Source organism: Hemiscyllium ocellatum, chromosome 18 (genome assembly GCF_020745735.1).
Source record: "Hemiscyllium ocellatum isolate sHemOce1 chromosome 18, sHemOce1.pat.X.cur, whole genome shotgun sequence".
Taxonomy (NCBI): Eukaryota; Metazoa; Chordata; class Chondrichthyes; order Orectolobiformes; family Hemiscylliidae; genus Hemiscyllium; species Hemiscyllium ocellatum.
Window position 1 is genome coordinate 42,190,266 of NC_083418.1, and position 20,783 is coordinate 42,211,048.

The window sequence follows — 20,783 nt, forward strand, 5'->3', positions numbered from 1 at the left end:
GCTCAATCACATGTCGCAAGACTTGGACATTATTCAGATTCGCGTTAATAAATGCCAGATATCGACAATCTCCCAAGAGGAGAAATTTAATCAATGCCCATGATCAACATTTTGAGAATTACCAATGAAAATCACAATTGGACTGGCTGTAGAAGAGGTTAGAAATTAGAAATAATTGAGGTTCTGACTTCCCAAAGCCTGCTCAGTATAGTGCTTCACTAACATAAGCTTTGCATCATCCACAACAGCCGCCTGTTTGGCATCAGTAGGTATCATCTACAAGACACTTCAGCAACTCAAACCCCTTCCAACAGCATTTTTCAAACTTGCAATCTCTACTACTTAGAAGGGCAGCCATATGAATGTGAATGCATAGGAACACCACATCAAAGTTAATCGACAAATATACCATCCTGGTTTGGAACTATAATGCTCTTCCTTCAATAGCTGAAAATCATTGAACTCCTTCCTTAGGAGCTTATGGGTGCACCTACGTATCTTTGTAATGGTCCAACAGGCAACTCACCACCACTTCAAGGGCAATTAAAGATGGTTAACAAATACTGGCATAGTTTCAGCTCACATCCATGAAAGAAAAAGACCAATAAACTTTTAGGTAACTTATGTGACAAACTGTCAGGAAAAGAAATTCTACAGTTAATTTATCAGGGCTTCAGCTAATCCTTTTAACACTGATTGATACCAGTGACTACGAATTAGAGTTTCACGTAATGTATGAAAATTTAATGAGAACACATTCTTGGGTAAGGAGTATGGTTTATGGCACTGGCAAACGGCTAAATTGCCAGGTTCCCACCTCCTACCCTAAACATTTACATCCAGCAATTCCTGTAAACGACATTGCAGCCAGTGGGATGAGATTCACCTCAATGAGCTGAGGTTGGATGGAAGCTTGCTGATCTGTTGTCTCTGCCCAATATGAACAGTGCTTGCTTGGATAAAACACTCTAGAAGGTACAATTACAATTCAAAGACATTTGCACAGGTTCATGAATAGAAAAGGTTAGGAGAGATATGGACCAGCAGATGGCAAGTGGGACAAGCTTAAATTTGGGATTATATTTAGCATGGATTGGTTAGAGCGAATGGTCTGGTTCTGTGCTGTGAGACTAAAGCAACACAGTGTATGTGGAATCACCATATCAAGGAATTAATGTAAAAGGAGGCGGTTCGCTTGAATTATCTAAACTTAAACCACAAGGATTTGGTGGCAAAGTCGAAGGATAGATTTTATTTTTTTAAAAAATCATTTATTTTTCAATATGGCTCTCTCTCTTTAGGAATGAAATAATACATTTTTCAATTAATACCCTCACCTATGAGCCAAAATAATACCTTACCAAATTTCATTCGAATATACTCGTATGGATCCTCCTGCCATAGCTCCTCATCTGCATCTGTATAGCACATCAGGGGGAAAACAACATCTTGGATAATGCCCTACAAATATATCAAATGTGTTAGGATAATAATTCATTAATAAACTCAAAATTCATTCATTCAACATTTTTTTCTAAAAAAATCTGGTTCTAGTTGGTGTGCAATTTCAACATGACAGCCCTAGTTAACTCACCCAAATGACCGATCTTCTCATGAGCCACAAGTGTATGTCAGCAGCTTTCATACTTACTGTTCTCACTTAATGCCTTGGTAATTGTCCCTTGGTAATCACTGGATTAGAAGTAGGAACTTTAACAACTGCCCTCTTTATTGAGGCACAAAAAAAAGTCAACAGAATTGTTCCTATTCCCCACTCCCAAACCCTGAAAATTTGCTGATTTAGAATCTCTGCCCTTGTGCAATGACAATAATTTGTGCTTAAAATGAATTGCCCCAGATGTCTTCACACGAGCACTGTACAAAGTATGACACCAAGTTACATGAGAAGACATTGGTCAAATTTAGTCATCTGACCCAAAGACACAAAGTAGTGTCTTAAAAGAAGGATTGAAGGGCAAATGAACAGAGGGATTTCTAGAGTTTGAAGGCTAGGTAGTTGAAATCACAGCCCATCAATCGTGCACCAATTAGGATTGTGAATGCAGAAAAGACCAGAATAATACGAGTGCAAACATTTGAGGGGTGCGGGGCTGAAGGGGTTTGGAAACAAACATGAAAACTTTAAAATCAAGATACTGTTTACTCAGGAGGATGTCAGAGGGCACTGGGGTAATAGGGAAAGGTACCTGCTCCTAATCAAGACAAGATATTAGGCAAAATACAACTGCAAGTTTATGCATGACAAAATTGGATAGGTCAGCAGTAGGTTGGAATAGTCAGTTTAGCACTAACAAAGCACAAGTTAGGGCTTCAGGTGGTAGATGAGCTGGAACAGGGTCAGTTTTAGCAAAGGCACAAACATCCGTTTGCAAGTTCATCTCACATTCAGTGTGACAAAGATATGACCAGATGACTTCATCTCAGACCACTGCCAAAACAGAGGTATAGAACTGGCAAGAAAGTGGAGTTTGGAGCAAGAACTGAAAATCATGGCTTTCTTCTTCCTAATATTTAACTACAGGATGTTTCTGCTAGGTCAGGATTAGATGTCAGATAATCTGTCTGATGTCACGCCAATGGTGACGTCAAGAGGGGTAGTGGCAACGTATTATCAACATACAAGTAAAATTAATGCTGTGCCCTTGGATGATGCAACTGTGAATTAGAAGAAGAATCAAGGACAGTACCACAGAGCCCACTCTTAATAACAGCATGAAAGCAGGAAGAGAAGCAATTGCATGCAATTCTTGGGCTAAAATAAAACAGATAGAAATGGAATCAGGTGAGGGCAGTGCCAGCCACCTAAAATGAGGGGGAAGTAGTAATGAAAGATGGCAGCATGTAAAGGACTGCAGGCAGGTCAAGAAGGGCAAGGAGAAAAAGCAGCATGTGCATTTTAAATAAATATTTAACTTAGTTGAAATGAAACAAAGCCTGATGACGACCTAAATGATTAGGAAAGTCACTGTTTTAAACATGTTTTTGTCACTTTCTGAAAGGAACTGTTAATTATATAATGTAACTCAACAGCAGTGGACTGACTTGTCACAGCAACTCAAAGGCTAGAGTCCTGATTAAAACAGACATGATCAATTAAACAGTATTAATCAAATTTTTATTCTATGAGCATCATGTGGTTCATTAGAATACCAAAGTGGCAACAGCTGAGCAAGTTACGGTTGTGGTCAAAGTTTGCTAAGACCAAGAATTAAGCCTCTTTTCACAAAAAAATAACCAATCAAGTTCTCATGAGTTAATTGATCAAATTGGCAATGGAAAACAACATAGGAGGAGATTGGAGTGTGTCAAAGTTTGAATGTACAACTTGTCTGCGTAAAAAAATTAAAAGAAAAAACTTATTTCAAAGTACATTTAGCTAGCTCAAAAGGTTTCCTGATCAGCAGCTGGAGGTCAAGACAGTGAGCTGATCACCTGGTTTGGTCTGATCCACATACATTTTAATCACTTGAGTTTGCAAACATTGTACAGGTCAGATTTTCACACTATTGCAGCAATGCATCTTGCTTCAAAAAAATTCTGATTATATTCCATTGTTCAAGCTGCCTTGGGCTACTGACATCCAAGTAACATAACAGACCAGAAGTAGGAATAAAAGCCTACTAGTGGTACAACTAGCTGAGCCACTTGGGAGACAGATTCTCCCCACCCTCACCAACTATTATTTACCAGTTCGATTCAAAGAGGTCTTTGCAGTATTTCTTAGTTATACAATTCCAAATATGAATTATATATCAATCAATTCAGGATTAATCAAAATCCACCCGGTATTCTGTGGCAATGCCTTAATGTAAAACAGCAGTTGAATTAAAACTTTAAAAGTTTCATGATTGCTTAACTGGTTACAGCAATTATCACTTAAGCATTTCTGAGACTGTACCAAGTGAAGGAAACGACAACTGGGTTTCAATTTTCCACGTTTTGGGGAGGGGGGTGGTCTAGTGATGAGTATGACAGAAAGCACCTTCTCATTCCAGTTTATTAGCTGACCTCCTGTGCTGTATTATTTTATATCAATTGAGAAAGTGATCTCAATGCGAGCACATAACTTGGCTCAGTTGTTTCTGTCAGTTAAAAACCTGACATAACATTCTGGTAATGCCTCAGACGACGAACATCCATGTAATAGCACATTTTCAAGATTTGAAACAGACAAAGTAGCTCCATTGGTTAAGTAGCTTAAGTTTAGGTCAAGATTAGAGAGTGTGCTTGAAAAGCACAGCAGGACAGGCAGCTTCCAAGAAGCAGAAAAATCAATGTTTCAGGCAAAAGCCCTTCATCAGGAATGAGGCTGGGAACCTTTGGAATGAAGAGATAAATGGGAAGGGGATGGGGAGAAGGTAGCTGAAAGCGCAATAGGTGGATGGAGGTGAGGGTGAAGGTGATTTTCCTCATTCCCGCCCCCATCCCCACACTTAACCCAGTTCCAACCTTCCAGCTCAGCTCCATCCTCATGACCTGTCCCACCTGTCAGTCTTCCTTCCCACCTATCCACTCCATCCTCCTCTCTGACCTATCACCTTCTCCCAGTTCCAACCCCCCTCTAATCTCCAGCATCTGCAGTCCTCATTTTCTCCATGCGTAAGTTTAGGTCTCAACTGATACAATCAGAGAATTTGACCCCGTATAAACATGATTAAAACTCTTGGAAATATAGCATTATTAAATTAAATTAACTGAACTTAATTGAAAGTGTTATAATGTTTTTGATATAAAGGCACTGCTCAGAATTTTTGGTCAAAACATGCAGCAATTGAAATTACAAGGAGCCTTACCTGGATATGAGGTTTTAGATTTTTCCAGGTGACAGCATGAGCAACCCCCTGATTGATGTAGTTCAGTGTTTGCTGCAGTACTCGAGGAGCCACATATTGTTTTTCTTTGTATTGATATAAAACTTTCAAAAGCACCTGTAACAATATATAGTATTAAGGGCTAGTTTGGATACAGGAAAGCAGAGGTAGGCCAGTCTATCCAGTCTGCTCCATCATTCAATATCAGGTCAGCCATAATCTCAATTAACAATTTCCTGCATTTTCCTTACAACTTAATTCCCTCAGTGAAGAAAATAAAATTATTGGCCCTGAATTTAGTTAATAATCCATCCTCAACAGCACTCTATGGTAAAGTGTCGATACCCTCAGAAGACATTCCCAATCAAGTCTTAAATGGACGAGCCCTCACTCAGATTATATTCTGTGGTTCTAGATTCTCCCAAAAAGGAACCAACCCATGCACATCTATCCTGTCAAGCCCCCTAAGAAACATATTATTCTATCAGGTCACCCCTCATTATTCTGAAATCTAACCAGTACAAGCTCAACATACTTCACCTTTTCTCATAAGACAGTCCCTCCATACACTGTCATCAGTCAGTCAATCTTCTCTGGACTGCATCCATTGCCAGTATACCTTTTGGTAGTTAAGGGGACCAATACCATTCATGATATTCCAACTGTGGTCTAACCAATGCCTTGTCTAACTACAACAAAACCACTCCACTTTCACACCCTATTCCTTTTGAAATAAAGGCCAATATTCCATTGCTTAAAATTTATTAACTTGTGGAATCTGGGCATTGCTGACATGCAGCATTTATTGCCTGTTCCTAGTGCCCTTGAGACAGTGGTAAGTTACCTTCTTGAACTACTGCAGATCATTGCAGGTAGACCCAAAAATCCTATTTAGAGAGGGAATTCAAATTCTGGCCCAGCAACAATGACGGAACATCAAATGTTTCCAAGTGTGGATGGGGAGCTGCAGCTGGCGGTGCTCCCATATATCTGGTGCCCTTGCCCTTCTGCATGGAAGCGGTCATGGGTTGGAAGGTGCTACCAAAGGTTCTTTGGTGAACTTCTACAGTACATCTTGTAGGTAGCAGAGGTAAACAACCCTTATCAGAAATTCCGAAATCCGAAAAGCTCTAAAATCCAACGGCCTTTTTTGTGAAGTTTGTAATCTCATTAACAAGGTTGTTTGGTGTCCAGACAGTTAACCTAACTCCACACTCACTCATTGCATGTCACTCAGATGCGACGTGTGGGGACATGGCTCAACACTGGCAGGCCTCAATTCCATCTCAGGGCCTGCTACTCAGAGTGAGTCTACTGTTGGGTAAGATTTTTTAAAATTTCACTGTTTTACAAATTCCCAAGCATTTTGAATGAAGGATTGTGTACCAGTATGCACTTCTGAGCATCAGTGGTGGAGGAGTGGATGGTAATGGATGTGGCACCAATCAAGCAGGATACTTAGCCATGGAGAATGTCAAGCTTGAGTGTTGTTTGATTGACATACATGTAAATTCCAGATTCCATCCTACTCCTGAATTGTGCTTTGTAAATGGTAAACAAGATTTGGGGAGTCAGAGTTACGCGCCACAGTACTCCTCGCCTCTGACCTGCTCTTGTACCCACTTTGTTTATGTCACAAATCCAGTTGAGTTTCTGGTCAGTGTTGATGTTGGTAGTGGTAGAAATCAGATGGTAACAGCACTGAATGTCAAAGGCAGGTGATTAGATTGGCCATCTCCAATAAGAAACATCACCTGGCATTTGTGTGGCATGAATGTGACTTCTCACTTGTCAGCCCAAGCATGGGTATTATCTAGATCTTGTTGCATTTGAATATGGACTGCTTCAGTATGGGTCATCATGAATGGTGCTGAACAGTGTAATAACATTGGTAAACATCCTTATTTCTGACCTTACAATGGGAGGGCCATTGATGATACAGAAGACAACTGTATCTAGCACACTAACCTAAGGAACTAGTTAAGAGATGGTCTGAAACAGAGATGATTGACTTCTAACAATCACGTCAGTACGACTCCAACCTCATTCCCATTGCCTTCTAAACTTGAATTTTAGCTTTTTGTGATTCATGCACTTAAACTATTTGCATACTTACAACAACACCTAACACAAAAGATCTAAAATACATGATTTACACAAAGTAAAAGTGGTAAAATGCAGTTTTAAAATGTTACTAGTCACTCATTATCTAACAAAAATGCCTTTGATGCCACAGCTTAGAGGAATTGCACAGAAATTATACTGTACCTGCTGGATACTGACAGCATAACCTTTGAGGAATACTTCAGCAAACTCATTGTATTCTTTGGAGACATTGCCTGGACTTCCATATCTGGAAGACACAAATACTTTTCAGGAGGTGCACTGAAACATTTGAAATTTTAGTCACATATTTGCAAGTTTCACAAATGCAGCTTTCAAATCAGTAACCAAACAGCCACAATTCTCAGGCTATCCTGACCGTTACCCATTGACATCTACTGCGTGAGGTTAGAATGATCTCAGCTATAATGCTCAAGGTATAGATGACTGAGCATAGTAATGAATGACATCTGTGAAACAAAACTCCAGTTATGAGTAACACAAGCAGAAAATGAGGAAAAATAAAGTTCCTTAATTTATTTATACATTACAGTGAAAAGCAATCACCTTTCAAATAATCTGGCCAAGATGTGCAAAGCCCATTTCTTGCACTTCCACCAAGGCAGCTCAGGTCGATCATCTTCATCAACTTGCAAAGTTTCCTTAAAACACAAATACAATGATGAAAACATCACTGTAGCATTTACCTGCGGCACAATGATTTATATAACTTCCATGATAGGTAAGGGCAAAGAAATATATTGGAAATATTTTGCAAGGAATGCACAGATGAAATGTAAAGCACTGCATCAGGACCTTAAGCTAACAAACGGGCAAATGGTCTGATGTGCATATCTCAATCTGGTCATCACTATCATTACTTTGCAAAAGCCCAGTGCCTTGACTGACTTATGAAAACGTTTTAGAATCTTGAATACCAATGAAGAACAATCTTATTTCATATGCATCAGATGACTTTCAGGGAAAAGATGGCAGCAAATACTGATTAGGAATGCTTAGAAATAAAATGCACATGTTTAACTGTTATAAGAGGAACAGATGAGAAAAGGTTACATTCAAAATTGTAACATTTTCCCAGTTTAATACTAAGTCAAAAAGCTTATCGAGAAATAGTAACGTTGCACAGGAACTTGATTCAAAGTCTTCCCATTTATCTGGGAAGCAAATACTTATCATATTTTTAAAGTGAAAGCTTTATTTTTTGGCAGCATTTCAAAACTTAGACCATCTCTAATGGCATCCCAATTCAACTTCCACCAATAGCAAAAGCACCGAATAAAATTAGCTATCTTATTCATGCCAACCCTCTGCAAGAACTACTCAGTTAATCCCGACCACTTATTTTTTTACCCATAGTCTTTCAAACTCTCTCTCTCAAAGAGCTACCTAATACCCTACTGAATACCACAATTGAACATGCCTTCACCTCACAGGCAGGTCCTACCAATTTGTAACATAACATTTAAGTTCGCACCTCTGTTGGTTACTTTACCAATCACCTTTAAATTGGGTGCCTTTGGGTTTACCATTCCATCACTGGAAACAGTTTTTCACTCTCTACTCTCTAAACCCCTCATGACTTGAGTATCCTTGCCAAATCAACTATCCATTTTCTTTTCAAAGTCGAACCATGCAAGCTTTTCTAATCTAGTCATTTAACAGAAGTCCTTCTGAGAAACTTTCAAATTTGAAATCTATTTTCCCAATTTCCCACACCCTGAAGGATGAGGAAACATGCAACACTTCTTTATTCATGCTCCACTCCCTTTGTTTGAGAATGTAAACTCACATATTTAAGCAATCAATACTGGAAAGAATGGGGAGAGATTAAATTTAAAAAAAAGAAAAAAAAACTTACAGGAGGAACATCCCTATCAACAACTGTTTTGAGTATTTCCATCCATTCAGTAAGGTTTTGCTGGCTTATCAGTTCCAACGGCAGAGTGTACTGTAGGCAGGAAACAAATCATTAAACAAGAGAACTCAAAGTTCAGCCTAATATCATTAATTTTAGAGCTTTGATTTTCCACTAGTGGCACATAGATTTGGTTTGTCTTTATTGATCGACTGTCAGTATTTCCAGAGCCATGATTGTCTTAAACCATTATAAAATAGATACTGAGCTTCTGGCATGAAAATGGGAATTTATTTGCATTTGAAATGTTTTCTGATTGTACAGACTAAACACTGAGAATCATCAGCTTATTTTCAGTGAAAAAGGATCAAGTTTATATTTTGATGAGGGGAAAAACAAAGCATGGAAAACATTTGGTTTCAGTGCACAGATCCACTTACCAACCCTCTCACCATAAGGCTGGAACTTTTTTTCACTGGAGGATAGGAGGTGGAGAGATGAACTTACAGGTTGATAAAATAATGAGAGGTATAGATAAGGTGAATGGTAGGGTGTCTTTCCCCTACAATAGGGAGTTCAACAAGGGGGTGGGGGCATATTAAGGAGAGAGAAGAAGGATATAAAAGACAATAGCCAAGTGTGGCTCGTGTGCAAAATAAAGTTCCAGAGCAAGTAGTGGATGCATGCAGAGTTACAACATTTAAAAGATGTTTGAATAAGTACAAGAAGAAGAAATATTTGGAGGGATATGGCCTAATTACAGGCAGGCAGGACTAGTTTAGTTTTGGAACATGGTCAGCATGCACTGGTTGAACCAAAAAGTCTGTTTCCATGTTGTATGACCATGTCCTGATGGATGTTAACATGAATGGATCAGTTTCTCCTCCGGGAAAGGGGTAGTTCGGACAAGAAGGAAAAAGGTTACCTCAGTGCAAGTTGCAGATCAGAAGAGGGACTCAAACTAAGAAAACCTAAGTTCAGTAGTATGACTAATCATAGAAGTCTTCTGCAAACTGAGAAGGAATTGAAAGCAACAGTTAAGTCAACCCTAGAGATGAAGTAGAAAATGTGTCTTGCACTCTATTGTTTGTGTGTAAAGAGATGGTTTTGGAGTTAGAATTATACTTTAGTGTTGTGAAATCTTTCAAACTGTGTTGTATGCAAATAGTTTGGTTTATTCTATTTTATCTTCACTTTCCAAAAATAAGCTTTTGCTTTTAGAGCAATAAAACAAATCTGCAGCATCACATACTTGCGTTTCAGTGAAGGACCACCTCATTGGGATAGCACAGTGGTTCAGAGATTAGCATTCCTGCCTCACAGCACCAGGGACCTAGGTTTAAATTCTAACCTCAGGCAACTGTGTGTGGAATGTGAACATTTGCCCCACGTTTGCATGGGTTTCTTCCTACAGTTCAAAGACGTGCAGGTTAACTGGATAGGTCACACTAAATTGTCCATAGTGTCCAGGGATATACATGCTAGGTGAATTAGCCATGGGATATACAGGGTTGCAGGTATTGAGTAGGAAGGTGGATGCTCTTTGGATGATCGGTGTGGACTCAATGGGCCAAATGGCCTGCTTCTTTCCTGTAGGAATTCTATGATTACTTACAAACAAAACATGTTGTAAGCCAGATTTCGGTCTGGATCTTACTTGGCCAGTAACACTGGCTGGGATCATAAAACATTCAAAATCAGTTATATTGAGCACAAGGCCATGTGACCCATTTTGCATTGGACCGCCCAATGATTAATTGGCTTTGTGCCATTTCTAGTTTGCTCCTGATAACCCTGCACACAAATTTTCTCAATAGCAGTGTGATAGTCATGCCACCATTAGACAAAAGACTCATTTAAGTGGGGGGAAAAAAAATGGAAGATGGAAGTAGCAGCAGCTGGTCCGCATCATTGCTGCTCATTAGAAATTAACAAAGTAGCTGACTCAAGGTAAAATTATAATCACATTTACCTAAACATCTAGTACCAAGTAATACAACTGCTTTCACAAAAAACTTCGAATTCTGGGGTGAATTAATCAGAAAAAGTGTTTCTTAATGCAGCTTCTTGATTTCATATCTAACAACTCTACCGAGAAATTGTCAAGCATGTTTATTCACTCAGATATACTATTCACAGCCATGGTCTAATTACAGAACTCACCTGGGACACTGTTTTCCATATGCCCTACCTGCCCTGTTGAAGATGCTTGTTAATGAGTGGACATTCCTTTGCTGATCAATCGAGAAACTACCTATTACAGAATTTTAGTGCATGTGGAAAGGTCACTTCTCTCCAACAGGTCTATGTTGATGTTGACATATGACATGCAATGCCTTCTACCTTGTTATCTCATCCAATGAACACATTCTTCCATTTCTTTATCTATCATGTACTTATTTAACTTCCCATTCAATGCACCTATTTCAAACAAACATGACTAAGAATGCTGTGTCTCTATTTTATCAACAAGATATATGGTTAAAGCAAACATGCTCATGCTATTCATGCTGAATATGAACGAGATCACATGGTATTATTATGAAGTTGTAGACGTGTACTGTACCTTTAAAAGGACCTGAAATTTCTGGCTGGTACAGGTTGCTGAAAGATTTAAAAGCATAACATTTGGTTGACAAATAGCTGGAGCTGCATTGCCATGGTACAACACAAATTCAAATTCGTCCAGTTTAAATAATGCCTCAGATACCAAAGTCCAATCGAATTTGGTTTTTACTGTTTTAGATAACATCAAACCAATGAAGTGATCCAATGTTTTAGGGTATAAAAGTCGGACATTTTGAATAGTTCGGGGGAAAAACAGCAAAGAGCTGCCAAGCACCAACGTAACAGTTGCCAGAATAGCTCTCTGAAAAGGTACCAGTCCATAAGAAATTTGTACAGAACACTGAAACTGACCTAGAGAAATCTACAGAGAAAGTTCTACATCCAAAGACAATAACTGGGTCTGAAACTGATTTTGCAATAAATTTAAGGGGGAATTTATCAGACCAGTATTGCAGAGTGGGGGAGGGGAATTGAAATACGTTTAAGAGAAAGGAGTGATAAATAGTTGTTGTTTAATATTCTCTGTTGGGCTTAAATTGTTAAATTTTTTTCTTTAAATAATGGTAACTGGGATAGTTCTTTGCCTCTTGAAATTTTACAGATTATGGCAAAAGGTGAGCGTTACTGTGTGCCTGGTTTAAATTCAGAGGGTCTACCCATGTCATAACAGCTTGGGGGCTCATCCAGGATGATACATACTTCATTTCAATTGCTGTATACCCAAGCTATCCATGACTTCCTTTAACAGCCAATCAGTAAAATTAGACCCTTGGTCTGACTGAATCACTGAGTAATCCATACCGCGTGAAGAAAGCTACTAACTCCTCTACCACTCCTTTTGCCTTGATACTCTGTAATGGAATTGCCTCCGGAAATCTGAAGATATCCATTTTGGTTAACAAGTACTGGTTCCCACTTTTAGTTCCCGGGAGGGGACCTACACAATCAATTATAACTCGTGTGAAAGGTTCTTTGAATGTGGGAATTGGTAACAAAGGTGCTGGTTTTCTTACTGCCTGTGGCTTACCTACCATTTGGCATATATGACATGTAGAGCTGACCACATCCTTGTACATTCCAGGCCAATAAAAATGTTTTTGCACCTTAGCCCTCAATCTCTTGTACATTTAGGTGACCTCCTATGCTAACTGTAACACTTTCTGAAAGTATGCTACCGGTAACAATCTGGTGCACTTCAGCCCACTTCTCCTCCGCACTAACCTGCCATGGTCACCATTTTCATCTTTCAGATAACCCTCAAATATTCTCTGCCTCTTATATAGAGAGTATGCTTCCACATATAGATCTCTTATTGTCTTGTCATTCTGTTCCAAGTCCATTCACCTTTCAGGATGAAACACTTCTGTCAGACCCTCTGCCTGTTCATGTTTCTCTTACACCAAAACGTCAAATAGGGTGTCCACTAACTGAACCTCAGCTCCTTCATCTTTGTTTAGTTTTTGCTTCATGCTCTGGATTATGATAGTGGGATCTGGCTACTACACAGTCTAGGAAAAATACCAGGATATTTCTGTTTTAACTCAGTTTCTTGGTCTTCCTTGGGCTTCTCTCCACCCTTCAGGCACTCTGCCTGTATTCCTGATGAAGGGCTTTTCTCTGAAATGTCGATTTTCCTGCTCCTCAGATGCTGCCTGAACTGCTGTGCTTTTCCAGCACCACTAATCCAGAATTGGGCTTCTCCACAACAAGGAGTGTCACTGCCACCTTGGATTCTGCTAAAATCATTCCCAAGAACAAACTGGATTCCTGGAACTGACACTCTGTCAATCACTCTCACTATAACTTCCAGAGTCTTGATTTGGCACTCCATCCTGATCTTACATAGGGGAACACTAAATTTCTGTACATCTATCCCACAAATTAATAGACTCTCAGGTAACAGATTTGGAGAGCGTGCTAATTTATTCCTGTTATTATTAGACTGGTTAGATCCTGTCTCAAAATTACAACTTCTTGCCCTTCTCCTTCTGTTCTTTTGAGTAAACTTTACCCACACAGATGAAGTCTTTAGAGAGATCAGGCATGAAACTCCACACTCAGCCCCTGTCTCAGCTGTGCACTCTCCTGCAGCTCCTCAGCTTCTCCTTTACTACTTTCATAAATGCAACTGGCTTAGCTTCTTTTAAGATCTTTTCCCACAGTGCTTTTCTTTAACGACCAGCACTGTGACTTTATGTGTCCCACTTTCTGGCAGAGAAAACACCTTTTCCCAGCGCCTACCTTGAACTACCAGCACTGTCATTTTCTGTGTCCCACTCCATTACAGTGAAAACACCCGAGGCCTTTCACTTCCTTTCCACCCTCTTGGGCTTCTTTAACCTACGGTAAACAATTACTTATGTTCTCTACTCTCTCTTTCGTAGTGTATGATCACCCTTTCTTCCAACTTCTATCCCTCAGGACGAAATTCTGGCCAGAAGCTTGACTTATGCACCAACATGTATTCATCTGCTAATTCTACTGCCCTGCTCACTTCCCGAACTTTCTGTTCCTCCACATGAATCCTTACTGTCTCTGCAAGTGTGAGTTTTTACACTCCTCCAGCAGAATAATCTGAGCGCCTCATAGGTCCTATCTTTAAAGCATGCACTGATCTATCAAAATGACTATGCTTAATTCTTTCCAACTCAACATAAGTCTAACTTGGTTCCTTCTTTATATTTCTGAACCACTGTCAATGCGCTTCTGGTACAATTCATAAGCACTCAAAATAGCCTGTTTGACATCTGCATAATCGCTCAACACCTCACCTGACAGCACTGCAAACTCCTCACTAGCTCTGCCTATCAGTTTAGTCTGAACTAGCATTACCCACAAGTTCTCTGACTACTCCGCCTGCCTAGCCAATTTTTCAAATGAAATAAAAGTTTGCCATATTTTGATTTAAGATGTTGAGAGTTTTGACGTACTTCTTTACATCACTACCTTCACTTTTAACCTCCATCCTATCAACTTGACTTTGCTGGCTAAGTCGCAACTTCAAGTTCAAATTCCCTTTCTCTTCCTCCTTTCTTCGCTCAGAAAAGAACCTTCTCTCTTTCCTCATCTTTGAGCTCCACTTTTGTCAATTGTAATTTAGGTTTTTCTACCTCTACTGCACTTGTCTTTTTCTGTGACACACCCAAGTGTTGAGTAATTCTGTTACAATTTCAGCTTTACTTGTGTCCTTGGTTAAATCTAAACCTAACTTCTTTGCCAATCCTAAATGTATGGCCTTTTCCTTTCCTTCCAAACTTCCTTGGCAAATTTGAGAATCATCTTCAAACCACCGAATCATTGCTCACTTTTAATTGACTCAACCATAAGTCACCAAAATTAAACAAATCATCTCACCTATGTTAAAGATCTAGGACAGTAAGCTGCAAGCGCTTAAATTTACTGGGCTTTTCGCATTCCCCAAATCTACTCAAATCTGTCCAAATCTCAGAATGGATCTGTCTAAACCTATTCAAATCATAAATCAGAGACCCAAACTCTTCAAATCTTGGCAATGAGCCCTCAAATCTGTTACAACATAGGGTAAACCCTCCTGCCAATTTAAACCAGAAATACAGTAAAGCTCACCTCACACCATAATCTGATAGATTTCGAAGGCAAAGAACTCTCTCAATTATCAGTATTTAAAGAAAAAATTAACACTTAAAAAAGTCCAAAATAGAACATTTAACAACTATTTATAACTCCTTTCTGTTAAACGTATTCCTACCACCTCCCCACCCCCAAACTCTACAATACTAATCCAATAAATTCCCTCAGATTTAAGGCAAAATGCAATTTCAAACCCAGTTATCATCTTCAGATGTCGAAATATCTCTGTGGATTTCTCTAGGTTGGCTTTGGTGTTATGCTGCACAAATTTCTCATGGACAGGTATCTTTCAGCGAGCTATTCTGCTGGCTGTTACTTTGGCGTTTGGTGGCTCTATGCTGTTTTCCCCCTAAATGTTCAAAATGTCTGATTTTATACCCCAAAACATTGGATCATTTCACTGGTTTGATGTCATCCAAAACAGTAAAGTTCAACTTCGGTTGGATTTTGGTGTCTAGGACATTACTTAAACTGATTGGCAGAATTTGAATTTGTGTTGTACCATGACAGCACAACTCCAGCTTCTGCGACAACCAAATGTTACACTTTTAAATCGTTCAGTACATTGTGCCAGCCAGAAATTTCAGCTCCCTTCAAGGTACAGTACACATCTACAGCTTCGTAACAGTATCTACGGTTCATTTTTTAATGAAAGAAAATCAGCCACACCTAAATTCTTAATTTTCTACTTGCTGTCATTAACTAGTTTACCAACTTACACAACTGATTCAATCACATTTAATCCTCTCGGAGTTAAATGACTTCATCTCAAATTCATACTTCCAAACAGATTTCCTACTCAGAATCAGGCCGTTGTATCACCTAATTTTTTTCTGGACATATCAACTACCAAAAAAGCAAGACAGCTAAAGAAAGAAGACAGTGACAAAACATTCTGAAGAACACCGATTCAATAAAGTGTTCATAGGTGCCTCTATTACACAACATACTGATAACCTGAGCTGATACAATGCTCAATTAAATTCAAAGGAAGCCTTTTTCTCCAGGAAAAAGAACTGAAGATCTCCAGAACACTTGTGGTCAACCTAATATGCAGCATTGTATAAGAGCTGATTACTGCAATGGCATGAATAAAAACTTCAGATTTCCAGGACTCATACAACAATCACATAACTTGACTTGCAGTAATAAAGCACAAAAACACTAGAAGCAGCCACTAACAGTTGGGTCTCCAAAGAACAGCAAGATCACTGAACTTGGATCACTGGATCCCTTGGCTTCAGAAGCACTGCAAAAACTTTGTATTTCTTCAACATTCAACAGATATGAATGGAAAATGGGAGAGTGACCTTCCACAAACTAAAGGATGGCCCTGAGCTTGTTTTGGAGCAATACATAAGTTTCTCATGCTTAGGAAGAGCACAGCCATGTTTTCAGACAACCTCACTGCATAGGGAACCAGTGTTGAGGTAGCACTTCATTTTACATTGTAATACCTGAACAAGTGCATAGAAAATTTTGAAGATCTGCTTTTGAATTAGGACAGAGTGGTCTGAAGGATCAGAGAGAAGTTGGACAAAACGATCTTTCATCATTGGCAAAAAGTGCTGCATAGCTGCCACCAATGGGCTTCGTTCCTCTGTTTTCTTGTACCTGTGTGTAAAATATGTAAAACTACCAGTCAAAAATAAAGCACAACACTGGAAATATATTCCTACATTTGAATTGCACATACTATCATATGACACAATTATATCAGTTCTTCTGGTAAGACAGACTTCTAGGCCAGTCTGATATTGCAGTCATTCTTGCAACCGATCAAAACACTTCATTACACAGCACTCTACCAATCATAAATCTTTGAGGTCAAGGAGCTATAAAAGTGTGGAATATATTGGTGGAGGCAAGGATAAACAGCTTTTAGAACATATCTCAGATTTTAAACCAAGTATTATTTGGCTTGCTTTAAGGTCATAATGCCCAGAAGACATAGGAAAACTGTTCAGGACCAAAAACACAGCACTTACTCGTAATTCTTCACCAACTGATAGAGGCAGAGGAGGATCCCAAGCCAATAGGCACTGTTATCAGACTGCAGATAGTATCCAATTTTATCGACAACGGCTGGCCACCTGACTGGATAGTCATGTTTGATAATTTGGTTAATGCAAGTTGTGAGCTGTACCCTATAAAAGATGATTAAAGGTATCGAGACATCAGTTTTCAAAAACAAAGTCAGGACAGTTCTATAAACTAAAATGTTTTTAAAATCATGTTATCGAAATGTAATGTCTAAAACTTCAACAGTTACAAGATGCATTCACAAGTTAAAACCTTAATGAAGATACAGTATAGTTTAAATAACTGTGTTGAGCTGGTCTAAGGACATCTATCATTTGATGTGCGTCCTTCCCCTTTTCTTTCAGTAAAAAAGCTTTCCATAAAAGTGACACGATGGCTTGGTGGTTAGCACTCAGCCTCATGGTGCCAGCGACCGAGGTTTGATTCCAATCGCAGGGGAATGAGGAATCTGCACTTGCTCCCCACGTTTGCATGATCTTTCTCCGGGTGCTCCGGTTTCCTTCCACAATCCAAAGATATGCAGGATAGGTGAACTGACCATGCTAAATTGCCCATGATGTGCAGGGATGTGTATGTTAGGTGTACTTCAAATTGGAAATGTAGGGTTATATGGTAGAGGAATGCGTCAGGGTGGGATACTCTTCGGAGGGTTAGTGTGGACTTGTTGGGTCAAATGGCCTACTACAACACTATATGGTTTCTATGGTATTTATACAGGACCTATTTCCACCCAAACACTTTTTGCATATTATCCAATTCAAACTTAACAGTCAGGATGCATGTGTAAACCTCACTGTTGACACCTTCTATCATACGTTATCACAGCTAAGCTCAACGTGCACTCAAGAAATTTACACTTCACCCAGAAGGGTGACAGCAAAGCAATTAGAAGTACATTAATTCCAAAGCAATTTAAGCCTTTCCCTTATTCAGAGGAAATGACGACAAATTACTTTTAAAAACAAAAACAAAGCATGCAACAATCCACCGTTTTGCAGACTTCAGGTTAAATCTAACACCCTACTTGTCTGCAAAGCTTAACTACAGCCTAAAAGATTTTCTCTTTTCCATCCACAGAGGGTCAATTTATTGCATCCAACAGGGAAAAATGTTTAATTCCACATATTGCTGTTTAAGACCACCTACATCATGGCAACACCCAGAGTTCTCCATCCAAAACAGGAAGCATCAGTAACATTCGCACCACACCACGCTAATTGTACTGAAGTCGTGTGCGCCAGAACTTGCTATGCCCGCACCCAAGCTTTTTCACAGTACAGTCACAACACTAGGATCTAAATGACAATGGGGAAAATTGCCTAGATATGTCCCGTATATAAAAAGACGGACAAATCAACCCAAGCTAATTACCGCCCAGTCTACTCTTGCTATCAAGCACTACCTGCTCAGCAAAAAACTAAGCGCTGCCTAGTTTGGGTTTCCTCTGGGCTGACGAGTAACATTGACATCACTCAAATGCCAGGCTATATGATCATCACCAATAAGAGGCAATCCAATAGTCATTCCTTGACATTCAATGGGTGTTACCGTGGCTGAATTTTCCACCATCGACATCCTGGGGGAGGGGTTACCAATGACCAGAAAATTCAATTGAACTTGTCACAAACACACTGGCTACAACGTCAGTTACTGTGGTGAGAAACTCACCTCTCAACTCCCCAAAATCTGTCCACCACCTACAAGACAAGTCAAAAGCATAATAAAATACTCACTTGCCTAGATGGGAACATAAGTTTGACATCATCCAGGATGAAGCATTCCACTCGGTTGGCACCACACCCACAAATAGCCACTCACTCTACCACCAATGCTCAGTCACTGCAGTGTGTACTATCTACAAGATGCAGAAAAGATGCTCACATAGCACCTCCCAAACCCATGACCACTTCCATCTAGAAGGATGAAGTCAGAAGATTCACACAAACACCATCACCTGCAAGATCCCCTCCAAGCCATTCACCATCCAGACTTGGAAATATATGGCCATTCCTTCACTATCACTGGATCAAAATCCTAGAATTACCCCAATAAGGGCATTGAAAGTCAACTTACAACATGTGGACTGCAATGGCTCAAGACAGCAGCTCACCACCACCTTCTCAAGGGCAACTAGAAATGGGCATCAAATGCTGGCCAACCAGTGAAGCCCATCACCCATGATGGAGTGAAGATGATCAGGACTGCAAGAGCACTAAAGTGCAAGGCAAGAGGAAAAATGAATATTTAAACAGTAATGCAGAGGGAGAGCACTGGAGGAAGCAGCTTAGAAAGATATCTACCACACCAAACATTTGATTATAGACTAATGGTATGAATGCAGTTGCCAGCAGTTAATAAACCAGTATTTGACTGAACACTCATAAGAATTCCACTTTTGATCACTTGAATGCATTAACCAACTCAACTTGTCAGAACAGCAAACTTAACTAACACTGGCCTAAATGTCACAAAGAGGATCTTGAAAGTGGAAGATACATGAAAGAATAACTATTTCCATAAAGTACTTGAAATAGATAACATGTAGACCAAAGAATTCCGCTTCACTGATACTTTTGAATAGTAGAAAACTGAAAGACAGGCACAAATAAAACAGTTTTTAGGAGGAAGAGAAAGGTCCAGGCTTTAACCAAAGAAAGGAAAAGAACACATGCTGTTGATCACAGCTGATTTTGCAGACCATGCTGTAGTTGTTTACCAAACTTTAACAAAGATTTGCAAGAGCTTCCAGATGTTTTCTTAGCTAGGTGAAAAGTACCTCAGAGGTCAAAGATTATGGAATTCAAGGATCCAGAACATGTTCACATTGTCTGCAAATAAAGGGAATGCTGCCTGTTGTGCTAATTTGTCAGAGGTGTTAATTTACAGGATATTCACCAGTCTTTGCAGTAGCATTTATAAGCAAACAACTCTTTCCTACTACAAACCTTATTAACTCAGGTGACTGAATGATAGCTTCTATTATGTTGTCACGGATGAACTGTTGATCTTCTTCTGGAATAGTAAATGGTGGTACATCACCCGATGTAGCTTCACGCTCAGCCCAGTACTGCGTTATCGTATTTTTCAAGTAAATTACACCTAAGAGAGAAACTTCTAAAATTAGTCACTTACAATTCCGGCACTTTAATAGACAATTTGTGAACTATTTGCTGATTTGAATGACAACATTTGCACGCTCAAGGTGGTCTTTCAGTTCCAGTGAAAGAAAGGTACTTGAGTTTCCAGTTGTAATCACTGTTCAATTTATTTGATTTTTAGAATGAGAAAAACTTGCATTAATATAGAACTTTCAAAATCTCAGTACATTCTAAAATCCATCATGGCAAATACTTTTAGAACAGTGACAGTCACAGCAGCTGATTTGCACAGAACAATGTTCCATTATGAGAAGGAACACAAAGTTGAGAATGCAATTAAATAAGATTTAACAAGGGTCATATGAAGCAAAAACACTACCATAAACATTTTGGCCCAAATGGTAATACATACCACTCTTAATGTTGTAAAATTCCACATAACATTAGTGTCTAAACGCAGGTTATGAGGGACACACATTATTCAGAACCAAATAACCACTCCTCTTCTCTCCATTCAATGGTGCTGAGGTATGTATGGATCCACCTGAGTCAGGAATTCAGCATCTCATTCAAAGGCCAGTTCTTAAAGTGTCAACCTAGCTTAAATTGTTAAATCTTTGGAACAGAGCTTGGACCCACAGTCTTTTGACTATG

General features: G+C 39.3%; 1 protein-coding gene across 1 annotated transcript in view; it reads right to left on the reverse strand.

Annotated features, from left to right (window-relative positions):
• ipo7 (importin 7) overlaps positions 1–20,783 on the reverse strand; it is a 58,697-nt gene that overhangs the window by 24,289 nt on the left and 13,625 nt on the right. The window contains exons 3-10 of the mRNA XM_060838912.1: positions 19,977–20,130; positions 16,977–17,135; positions 16,446–16,602; positions 8,815–8,904; positions 7,503–7,597; positions 7,101–7,185; positions 4,815–4,949; positions 1,362–1,461 (exon numbers count right to left, since the gene is read on the reverse strand). Coding sequence (XP_060694895.1) covers positions 1,362–1,461; positions 4,815–4,949; positions 7,101–7,185; positions 7,503–7,597; positions 8,815–8,904; positions 16,446–16,602; positions 16,977–17,135; positions 19,977–20,130 — 975 coding nt within the window. The remainder of the gene's footprint in view (positions 1–1,361; positions 1,462–4,814; positions 4,950–7,100; positions 7,186–7,502; positions 7,598–8,814; positions 8,905–16,445; positions 16,603–16,976; positions 17,136–19,976; positions 20,131–20,783) is intronic.